This window comes from Tupaia chinensis, unplaced genomic scaffold (genome assembly GCF_000334495.1).
Source record: "Tupaia chinensis unplaced genomic scaffold, TupChi_1.0 Scaffold000187_1, whole genome shotgun sequence".
Classification (NCBI taxonomy): Eukaryota; Metazoa; Chordata; class Mammalia; order Scandentia; family Tupaiidae; genus Tupaia; species Tupaia belangeri.
In genome coordinates, this window is record NW_006159662.1 from 268841 (window position 1) to 281185 (window position 12345).

Here is a 12345-nt window from a genome sequence, read left to right on the forward strand (position 1 = left end):
TCTTCCACACCCCTTTTCCCACAGGTACTATTGCTAGATGAGCCGACAGCTGGAATGGACCCCTGTTCTCGTCATATTGTTTGGAATCTTTTAAAATACAGAAAAGCCAACCGGGTGACTGTGTTTAGTACTCATTTCATGGATGAAGCTGACATTCTTGCTGGTGAGATCTTTGCTTTATTTTTGAAGAAGATCATGGGCTAGAAGGAAAGTTCACATACAGAAACCCTGAGAACTAAATAGAAAATATATATAATAATATATATTCATAGAAAAGTTTTAAATTTTTTACAAGTTATATGAGAGAGCTGTCTTCAAAAATTTCATGGAAAATGTATAGTATGGAAAACTATTCATGGATTAAAATTTTTCTGCACCCAAAGAACTTGTATTTTAACTATTTTTCATGAACTTTTTGAAGTATCCTTGTATATTTTTGTGTTGGGAATCCTCCAGATGACCCCACATTCAGCAATTTCCTGGGAGATGGACAGAATTCAGCATGTAGTTACTACATTCATGGCTGTGGCTTACTGTAGCAAAAGAATACAAAGCAGTATTAGCAAAAGGAAAAGAGAGATAGACAAACTCTGGAATAAAGCATCTACAAGCTTTCAAGAGTCCTCTCCCAGTGGAGTCACACAGATGCTCTTAATTTTTCCAGGATTGAGGTGTAATAACGTGTGAAATGTCTTTGGGGGAAGCTCATTAAGGACTCAATGTTTAAGGTTCTTATTGGATGCTGGCCACATAGGAACTCTCTGCCCAGCACATACCAAACTTACAGACTCTCAGAAACAAAGTAGGTTTTTAGCATAAAGCCACATTGTTTGTATGGTTTAGACTTAGTGTGCCAACGCTGTATGTTTTGAGAATAGTGAGATAGTCCATGAAAATCTCACCTGTGATAGTCCATAAAACGTAAATACTAATTATTAATACCATTATTAACTTGGAATTGAAATGTAAATCTCTGTTTGCAGATAGGAAAGCTGTCATATCACAAGGAATGTTGAAATGTGTTGGTTCTTCAATTTTCCTCAAAAGTAAATGGGGTATCGGCTACCGCCTGAGGTATCACCCATTCTTTACTGACATTGTTCTTCACTATAGCCTTGATCTACTATTGTTATTTTTAGAGTTTGTCGTAATGTGCTTTGACTGTCTTATATAGCACTAGGTTTAAGCATTTAGAATTTGCTTTTGGCTGTTTATTGAGAAATCCTAAGAATTATAATTTTTGGTTTTCTCTAGCATGTATATAGACAGATACTGTGCCACAGAATCTCTTTCTTCACTGGTTAGACAGCATATACCTGGAGCTACCGTATTGCAACAAAATGATCAACAACTTGTATATAGCTTACCTTTCAAGGACATGGACAAATTTTCAGGTATTAACTTTCCATTTCTTGGATATTGAACTGCGATCTTATGTTTGGAATAGGCTTTCTTGATTTCCTTTTGTCTACTTCTCTGTGTAATAATTTTATGTTCTTAGGTGGCCAGAGTTAATTTCCTTTCTCTCTTTTTTTCCCCTTACATTTGCCAGAAGGTACATGTACTTGCTAGAGAGAGAGAGACAGAGAGGGAGAGAGAGAAAGCACCCCCAAGTGGGGTGTGGTTATGCCACAATCCTGTCTCCTTTATTTATCCTTCCTTTCAGGATTTTGGGCACACATACACGCCAGATGAATTTTTTAAGCTTCTGAGTCCAGGATTTGAACTATATACCTGGCTGTGTGGGATCTAGTGCCTCCATTTACTAGGCCATACACTAACTGCTGGTCCCAAAACCTTGAATGATTTTAATTGATGCATTTTTCTACTTTATAACCATAAACTCAAAGTTACTCTCCTTCTGTTAGCAATTACTTAGTAGCCAGTAGGCTATTATGGATATGGATATGTTTGATATGTTGTGCAGAATTCCCATAATATTTACCTAGTAATTAGAAAAATATTTTCTATACTAGCTTAATTGGTTTCTTTAAAAGAGAGATCACTAATAACTTCAATGAAGTACATGTGCCAATTTAATGCACCCTGCCTATCATACTGTCTTCTTATATTCTCTTATCTCCTATCCTCTAATAATTTTTCTGTAGTGCTAATTTTGTGCCAGATGCTGATCAGTATCTTTTACAATTATTAGTTTATTTAGTCATCCCACTATTTTAATAAATATGTGAGATGAATACTGTAATTGCCTCTATTTTATAATTGAGGAAACTGAGGCATAGAAAGATTTAAAGAACTTTTCGAGGGTAACATAGGTAGAAAGTGTTGGAGCTGAATTTTGAACCCACACAAACCGGTTCCAGACTCATGTCTTCATGGCCATTCTTTCTTGCTTTTCATGTTACTTTGGTGAATTCTCACAGTATTCCCCTATATTTCAAAATGTGTTTGGGGAACTCTGGCAGAGGGTGGACTCTAAGATGTCTCAAAGGAGTTCATGAGGTCAACAATTTTTTGTCATTAATACCAAGATGTTATTTGCCTTTTTGACTTTCAGTTTCTTATGATTACAGTATTTTTGAGATACTACATGACATATATGCTATCTCAATAAACTGAATACAAAAAGAAATATAAGAATTCATCTGTCCTTTACTAAGAAAGACATTAGAGATTTGTGAAAATATTAAACAATGCCCTCTACTCATTATATTTTGTTACGAAAATATAGTTTTCAAAAATAGATTTTTCTAACATATAGTAGGTTTATTTTTGTTGTTTTAAGAAATGAATATATATGTAAAGGGTTTCTCTGTATTTTCCAGTATGTGTTTGTTTTAATAGTAATTTAAAGAATTATGAAATAATTTTTAATTTTATCATATGATAAGTATCTAATAGATATAGCCCATATATAAAAGTTTGAGAATCACTGTGCTAGCAGATAAATTGAGTCATATTCTATTTTTAGAGAATATTTTAAAATAACTTATAACACAATACTTAATTTAGGAGGGAATTTAAAAATGTTTGTAAAAAATGGAATGAAATATGATTTTATTTTGGTAAAAAAATTTTTGAAATTCACATGTAGTATTTTTGTAATACTCATTTTCCATTAACTTTTGAAGACCCCACATAAAGTGTTCTTTTCTTTTTTCTTTTAGGTTTGTTTTTTGCTCTAGACACTCACTCAAATTTGGGTGTTATTTCTTACGGTGTTTCCCTGACGACTTTAGAAGATGTGTTCTTAAAGCTGGAAGTTGAAGCAGAAATTGACCAAGCAGGTAAAAATAGATCAAAACATTTTAAGTAATGAACCAGACATATGGGAATAGAATTGCCATTTCCTGAGAAGAGAGGAAGGACAGGTTTTTGGAAAGAAGGAATCCAGATGTAAATTTTGGTTCTAGCGTTTGAATTGCATCTGGAGCTAAGTGAAGATGTTAGAGTGAAGATAGAAATTCTGAGCTAACACATAATAGAAGGTATTACAGAAATGGATGAAATCACTGAGGTAGAGTGTTTAGAAGGAGTTGAGGGGCAAGCCCTGAGGATGAGTGGAGAAGAAGCCAGAATGAGCTATCCAAGAAGGAACCATTATTGTGCTTTCTTGTGCAAAAAAAAAAAAAAAAAAGGAGATGCAAAAGCCTAGGAAAAAATGGTGTTCCAGGAGAGAGTAACTGTCAAGAATAAGATAAGGACAGAAGATTGTTTAGTTCCATCAAAGATGGAAACTCAGTCATATAGCATCCAGGGGTGACCTTGATGAGCCTGCTTCTGTTGTGCAAGAAGAAGCAAGTTGGATATGTGCAGGTTAAGGTGAGAATGTGAGTTAAGGATAATTTTCTAAAGATTGAACATTAGCAAGATGGTTGTGGTGGTAGGTCCAGAGAGTGAAGGAAGCTAGATGTTAGTTCATAGTTTGTTAAAAGAGTCAAGATGCTTTCAGTACATTGTGCAGGAATGTTGAGTGGCTAATGATTAAAATCATTGTGAGACCAAAGTCAAGAAAAAAGCTAAGTATGTCATCATGAAATGAACCTCTTTCATGCTAAACTAAATCTGAAACTTGATAAAAAATGATTACTAGGATTTTATTATTCATGGTTTTAGTGGTCAAATTTTAAGATTGGCATTGTGAAGAAACGATAGTTTGCTAGCATTGTCCACTTTAAAATTGCTCTTGTATTCATACCTTTATGATGCCTTATGCTCACTTTCAAATGCAGTCTGAGAAACAATGTACTTTTGGGTCCTTCATTTTTCTCCTGTCATGTCTGGATCAAGAAATATTTATCTGAACTATTATTCTGATTTTGAAGGTTTTCCGTTTGAAAGCTTGAGATGATGAAGTTGACATTCTGCTTTTAATTCATCCTCACAAATTGTGGAAGAATTTAGAAAAGAAACCTTTTTTTGACAGTTTTACAGCTTTAAATAAAATTAGATAACTAAAAATAAAGCCTCCTAACAAAGATTTATTTTATTTATGAGAGCTAGTTTATGAATAACTATATAAAAATGATTTAATCTCATCTATTTTGCTTAATGTTATTATATAAGTTGAAAAATATATGCGTTGGTTCAGAGTTATAATGTTCTTCCAAAAGCTGTGTAATTATTTCACTTTCATTAATATTTGCATTAATTGTCAGTCTTTCAGCATTTAAATTTCTGAATGTTTGCTTTTGATTTAAAATGAGTAACTGTCAATTATGTAGCATTTCATTTGTACCATTAAATAAATAGACGTTTTTATTTTAATTTGTAGAACTTCAGCAGAAAATAGATAGGAAATTTTTATTTCAAATATTGGGTTGTTGGAAAAGTCATGACACGTTTTTACATAGAAAAATATATGTCATGATTTTCCTGACAGCCCAATACATTTAGAATGTTTAACTATAATTGAAAATGAATAGTAAATATTTAATGTAAGTCTGAGTAACATACTTAACATTACTGAGTTCATTATTTTTTCCCTTTTTCTTTTTGAGAGAGATTTTTGCTATTAATGTTGTTTCTTAAGTGCTATGATAATAACCTATATGATTACACTGTCCTTGATCATGTACTATTTCAAGAATGCCAGGAAATGATACAGAAATAGGCATTTGACTGTTAACCCTTTCAAAAACATAACATGAAATTGAAGGGCAGATTTTGTCTGAAAACTAAGCCTGAAACTAAATTTAATAGAGAAGAAAGCCAGGAGAAGACTCAACATGGAGGAAAGAGGAGTCAAGTGTATAATGAGGACAAGATGTTATGTCGTAGTCACAGAAGAAAAGTTCAGAGTAAAATTTTGTGTATTATATAATGGAGAGATACTAAGTTGTTAAATGTGGGTGTGCATCCAGTTTGCTTTTGAACAGTGAAATCATCCAGGATGTATTTTTATTCAGTATTATGCTTGTGAGATTCAACCACATTGTTACGCACGTACTGTAGCTGTACAGTAATTTGCCCACTTTCATTGTTTTACACTCTTGCCTAGTAGACTTATTTCACAACTGTTTATTCATTCACATGTTGGTAGACATTTGAGTTTTTTCCAGTTTATGGGTATACTGGGTAAGTCTCTACTGATGACTCCAGTACACATGTCACATGTCTCTATTGGGTTTATACCTAGTGGGATTTCTTGGGTCATAATATATGTGTACATTCAACTTTAGTAGATACTACCTAAGTATGTGAGATTTCACTTTGTTTCTCATTACAACCAAGTGTATGCATCTTAAAAATTTACACACACCAAAAATGTTTTTCATCGAAATACACTGAATTTTTCTTCTCGTTTTGTTTCGGTGAATAGATTATAGTGTATTTACTCAGCAGCCACCAGAAGAGGAAATGGATTCAAAATCTTTTGATGAAATGGAACAGAGTTTACTTATTCTTTCTGAAACTAAGGCTTCTCTGGTGAGCACCATGAGCCTTTGGAAGCAGCAGGTGTATACAATAGCAAGGTTTCATCTCCTTACCTTGAGACGTGAAAGTAAATCAGTGAGATCAGTGTAAGTACTATAACCACCATTCTGCCTAAAGAGTTGCTCTTTTAATTACTCAAATTGGATTTACCTTTTCAAATTTTAAAATGTAGGCATGTAAATAATTATATACTTTTAAAAGACTGCTACTGTAATTTTAGAGTATCTGGGAAAAATTCTGCTTATAGCAATTTTTTTTTTTTTTTGAGAGGTTTTTGCTGTAGGAGACGGTTGTCCTCACCAAAAAAACAGAGACAGAAAGTGAGAAATCACCCCTTTGGGGGGATGGCCATGCTGCAATCCCTTCTCCTCCATTCTCTTCTCAGGATCTTGGGCACACGTGCCTGACGTGAGTTTAAGCCACTGGGTCCAGGACTTGAACTGCAGTCGACTACATGGGAGTCCAGTGACAGCCATTATGTCAACTGCTGGCCCCTTGCTTATAGCAATTTCATCAAGTACCTTTAGAGCCTCTTTTTCTTTTTTTTTTTTTTAAAAAAAACTAGCATTTATAATTTATAAAATGGAGAACTAGCAATATTCTCTGATTACATAATTTTGGAATTGTCATTTTATCTTAAATTATATTTTGCATTTATAATTTTAACTAATTTTGTACCTATTAGTTTTTATATTAACTTTTTATAAATAGCAGGAAAAATAAGCATAGTTTTATTAGACAAAGAAACTGTAATAAATATAAAGAAAGTGAGATAGCCTAACTTGAACCTTTCTGTTGGGTTGCCCTAGAATGGTAGGCACTGAATTATTTGAAAATTGCATAAGCCACTGTCATTCTCCGAGCATCCATTTTGTTACAACCAAAATGCCGATAGGAGTAAAGCTTAATAATCAAGAATAAGAGTATTGTTATATATTTGAAATACTTAGAACTTACTAGCTTTTTTGACTGAATTTATTCAGTATCAAACAAATGTCAGTCAAGTATCTGAGTTATTCCTATGTCAGCATTACAGAAAAAAAAATGTTTTAAAAATCATGTTGTTCATTTAATTTAACATCACTTTCATAAACACTCACTGAAAAACAATAGAATTGTCTTAACTCAACCTGCCATGACAAAACACCATCTGCTGGGTGACTTAAACAGAAGAAATTTATTTTTTTTACAGATCTGGAAGTTGGATATCTAAGATTAGAATGCTGTTATAGTGAGGACTTTCTTCCTGGTTTGTAGAAGGCCACTGTGTCACCACTGGGTGCTGACATGAGTGCATTAAAAAAATTAAAAATTAAAAAATAGGGTACTTAAAATGATAAGTTGCTAACTGAAGCGTAATGATCTGAACTCTCTAGCCACTTCTTGTGATACTTACCACATATAATATAGAGATATTTCATAGGATAAGTAGCTGTCTTCTAGATGGAAGGCATTGTAGTATATTTCACCTTGCTTCCTGAGAAGAGCAACTACAGTTAAGGTGATTAAATTGTGATTAGGATAGGGGACCAGTAGGTGGCGTGGTGGTTAAGGCACTGGACACTCTCATATGGCCAACCATGTCCTGGACCTGGTTCAAGTCCTGGAACTGGTGGCTTGCTTTCTCACTTTCTCTTTCTCTCTCTTTCTGTCTCTCTCTGGCCAAATTAAAATAAATAAATGAGCAAATAAAATTAAATAAATAATTCTTTAAAAATAATAAAATAAAATAAATTGTAATTAGGATAGAGGCCAGCGAGTGAAATGGTGGTTAAGGTACTAAATCCTCACGTGGGTATTCTCAGACCTGGTGGCTTGAAAACCACGCTGGTCATGTGTGCATGTGTGCCTCAAATCCCAAGAGGAGACTGGAGGAGAAGGGATTGTGGTGTAGCCATCCCCCCTCGGGGGATAACTTCTTACTTTTCCTCTCTCTCTCTTTCTGGTCCAGTGAACACACATGCCCTATGGCAAAACCCAAGGGGAAAAAAAGTTGTGATTAAGATGAAATTTTAAAGTTTCATTGTATTTTTATTTTCTTCCCTATATCTAAAATATTTTGCTAATATATGGAATGTGAGTGGTTGAAACAGAAGCAGAGTAGGAAATATTTCCTTACGGAGTATAAAGACATAACTATTTTTGCATAATAATATCTGGTTCTTTACCAGCTATAATTGCATGTTTACATACCCTGTAAACATTTAAGGATGACTCTGATCTGAATTACACATTTAGAACTTTAAATTTGTTGTTCAGTATTGTTTTTTTTCCTCCAATATTGTCATAAGATCATTTTGAGGAGTAAAATTTCTATTTTTTTAAGTTTTTTTTCTTTGTTTTGTGTTTTGGTTGTTTTCAGTGATTACCTTTTAACCATCTGGGGTTTATATCTGTACCAAAGTGAAGGAAGACTTTTTAAAATTTAATATATTTTATTTTAATTTGTTCTATACATTCAATCACTTTACATCACTTAGCTTGTAAAGTGAATTTTCCAACATGAATACACTTCACACCAGTTCAGTTGGGAACATTATACACACATTGTCATCAACATATAATAATCCATTTCTGTATCCCGTAAAGGTCTTGGCTCTCTATTTTCCTTCTTTCTGTCTTTAATAGGTTTGTAAGTATATGTATCTAGAGCTTTGTTTTTTTTTCTTCCTTTCAGGTTGCTTCTGCTTTTAATATTTTTCACAGTTCAGATTTTTATGTTCTTGGTACATCACTCTTTTAAAAATGCTGTGGTTCCCACCAAACTTGTTCCAGACTTATATTTCCTTAAACCCGGAGATAAACCTCATAAGTACAAAACAAGTCTGCTTCTTCAAAATTCTACTGGTGAGAGTGTGTGAAGGTCTGTGAATGTGTGTTGGTTGGGGGATGGGGTTGGGGTAGATACAGGTCAGAGATTTGGATTTTTAGAAATATGTTTAAGGTAAAGGTATGGTCTGTCTGCAAAAATCTAAACTAAGTGAAATGTTTACGTTACTGATACTGACTACTGTGTAATGACATTTTGGTTTAAATTTAAAAAGCAGTTTTGAAAATATTCTAATTTATACTGCTTATAATCATAAAATCTCCTTTTTTTAAATACAGAAACATTTATAGCAACATGTTTTACCTCAAAAGTTTGATGAGCAAAATAAACTTCTGAAGTTGAAAAACCTCTTTAGAAAGAATATTAAGTATATAGCATTCATACAGTTATTTATCAGAAATGCAGTTATTACACAGAAATGTTTAAGTAATCCTTCAAGGACTATTTGAAAAACCCAATACAAACTTATGCTCATACATGATTAGTCATTTCTCTAGCATATCCTGTGTATTGGCTCATTGGAAAAGTCATGATGCATTTTGCATAGAAAAACATAGAAGCATTATGTCTTGACTTTTCCGATGACCCATACCTAGATAGCTTATAATCTCAAGGTTTTTGAAGAGAAAATAAATGTTAGCTGACTTTGGCAAATTTATAGCAAAACAAAGCAGCCTCATTTGCTTAATCTTGCTGAAATGTGTTAGAAAGTTGCATTTTATCTAACCTTTTTTTTTTCCTTTGGGGTTTAACAATTTCTTTTATTAATATTTATTATTTTTAATTTATTTATCTTTTAAAAGAATTATGTAGTTTATTTTGTTTATTCTTCTTTTTCTTCAATTTTGTCAGAGAGAGAGAGAGAGAGCGAGAGAGCAAGAGCGAGCAAGCACCAGGACCATGGTTGGCCATGTGGGAGTCCAGCACTTTAACCCCCCACACCACCTGCTGGCCCCAATTTATTATTATTATTTTTAAATTTTCGACAGGGCACATGCACTCACTGAAGAGAGAGGGAAAATGAAAAAGCACGCCACCAGGTCCGGGATTTGGACTGTAGTTGGTCATGTGGGAGTCCAGCACCTTAACCGCTGGTAGCCCCAGGGTTTAATGATTTCTAAGATGTCACCTGTATTCTACTATCTTCCCTTCTTTTTTTTTTTAATTGCTAGAGGGCATATGTACTCACCAGAAAGAGACAGAAAAGGAGGGAGGGAAGGAGGGAGAGAGAAACATAGAGAGAGAGAAAACATTCCCTACTGGGGTATTGGTCATGCCATAATTGCCGTATTAAAAGCCACATTCTGTCTCTTACATATGTGCCTGATGTGATTTTTCAAGCTGCCAAAGCTGGGATTCAAACCATGGTTGGCTGTATGGGATCCAGCTCTCCTTAACCACTTGACTATAGGAATGGCTTTTATCATTCCTTTTTTATTCACTACTAATTTACAGGCTTTGCCCACTGTTAAAATAATAAGCATAGACTAGGCAGAGTATATATTACTATTAAAATATCAGTTTTAAAATCATGTTTTGGAGAAAGATATAGTTAGTGATAAAAATTACTTAAATCAAAGACATGTTTTATATTTCTTTCTTTAATTTAGAATTCTTGGGTTTTGGTTTTAATATACCTTTTATGTTGCTAAAATATAGTATTGCATGAAATTTTACACTGTGACAGTCATGGGTTTTTTTGATATGTAAAACATATGTTCTGGGGAATTGTACGTGTATCTGAAATCATTCTGCTTGGAGTTCATTATCACTGATTTGCAGAAATTCCAGCATTTTCACAGCCTGACTTTTTTACTGTATTTCAATATTCTGAAAGGTGCTTGTTTATGTATCCTAGATTTTCCTATGCCCTGTTGCTGGTCCAAAATAAAGCTACTTTTCCCTTAGGATTACTGGCCAAAGTGTATGTACATGTTGAGCAGTACCTTACCCTCTGCAGATCTTTTAGTGTAGAATGATAACGTTCCTTTAGTTATAATATGACTGTCTTCTCAGAGTACGTAGCCACTCATGTAAGCTGGAGCTAAGAGGTCAGTTTTGGTACCAGAAGGAGTAAGTGAGTGGACTGTGTTCCTGAAAGCACCGTTCTCCATGATGCTCAAGTTTGGTGCTGAGTCTGATCCACTGTGCCATATTATTCAAGTACTGGATTTACTTTTTTTTTTTAATTCAGATTTTTTTAAAGTCAAATTTGTTGTTCACTGAATCCTGATTTTTGTGAAGATAGAGGAGTAACTGACTCCAGTCAGTCATTAGATATACTTGTGTAGATATAAACCCCAGACAGGATTCAAAGTATTTCCCTTTGCTTCTGGAAATTCAGAGTGTTGACAGAGACCTGATATGTGCTTCAGTATTTTAGGGTAGTTATGGCAGTTGACATTTATAGCTTGTCTGCCCAGACCATTGAGAAATCTTCTAGGGAGTGATCTTGCCTAACCTATAATTTTTTGAGTTCATCTATTTATCTTGTTACCTAAAGTTGCCAGATAGATTTTTATTCTCATCATTAACCAAACTTTCTGTGAGTATTATAAGTAACTTTTTAATGCTGGCAATAGTCATAGTGGTCGCACAAATTTGCACAATTGCTATGTGCTAGGTTATTTTCAATCCCTGTGTGTATATTCACTCATTTAATTCTCATGACCACTCTTCCTACAAGGTAGATGTACTTATTATCCTTGCAAACAAAGGAGAAAACTAAGGTTCAGAGCAGCTAGGTAATTCCCTTGAAGGGAAAATAGTATAAGTAGTACAGCTCACATTGGAATCCAGACTCACAGGGACCAGAACCTATGTTTAATCATATCTTAATTAATGCAGAAAAAACAATTTTCTAAAAACAGAATTATCTTTCCAGTATGATTGAAAGCCTATGTGTGTTTCTCATTTAAACCAATTCTTTGTTATTTGCCTACTTTCTGATCCCAGACTCAGATATCGATGATCTTATTAGCTTCTTCACAAAGCAGAACATAATGGTGACGATGTTTAATGACAGTGACTATGTGTCTGCTGCTCCTCACAGTGCAGCTTTGAATGTGATGCATTCCGAGGAGGTAAGAAGACTACACATGGTGCCCATTTGAGAGTTATAAGCTCAAAATAGTTTATATTAAAGATTAAATTAAAAAAATTAAATATCTTGGGGCAGGCAGGTGATATGGTATTTGGGAGCTCTGGACTCCCCCATGGTCAGCCACGGTTCAAGTCCTGGACCTGGTGGCTTGCTTTCTCACTTTCCCTCTCTCTCTCTCAATCTGTCCCTCTCCGGTCAAATTTAACTAACTAAATAAATAAATAAAGTTGAATAAAATAATTATTAAAAAAATTAAATATCTTATTAAATTGATATTAATGTGTCCTCTAAAATTAATTAATTATTTGTTTATTTGACCTCATTAATTAGAAGTTACTTGAAAATAGCTAAACATATTTATTTGTGACATATTTTATGCCCTGGTGGATGAACAATAAATAAAGCTACAGGAACTTAATTTCTTATAAGAATTATTTATTTTTAAGTTAATTTATCATTATTATTATTGTTATTTTTAAATTTGCTATAGGGTACAAGAGAGAGAGAGACAGAG

The 12345-nt window shown here is 33.7% G+C and overlaps 1 protein-coding gene across 5 annotated transcripts in view; it reads left to right on the plus strand.

Moving 5' to 3' along the window:
• Nucleotides 1-12345, plus strand: part of ABCA5 (ATP binding cassette subfamily A member 5) — a 74224-nt gene that overhangs the window by 35965 nt on the left and 25914 nt on the right. For all 5 annotated transcript variants that reach the window (XM_027771142.1, XM_006146735.3, XM_014587155.2 and 2 more), the window contains 7 exons: nt 25-163; nt 984-1074; nt 1255-1394; nt 3129-3248; nt 5783-5984; nt 8576-8745; nt 11684-11811. In XM_027771142.1, the coding sequence (XP_027626943.1) occupies nt 25-163; nt 984-1074; nt 1255-1394; nt 3129-3248; nt 5783-5984; nt 8576-8745; nt 11684-11811 (990 nt within the window). The remainder of the gene's footprint in view (nt 1-24; nt 164-983; nt 1075-1254; nt 1395-3128; nt 3249-5782; nt 5985-8575; nt 8746-11683; nt 11812-12345) is intronic.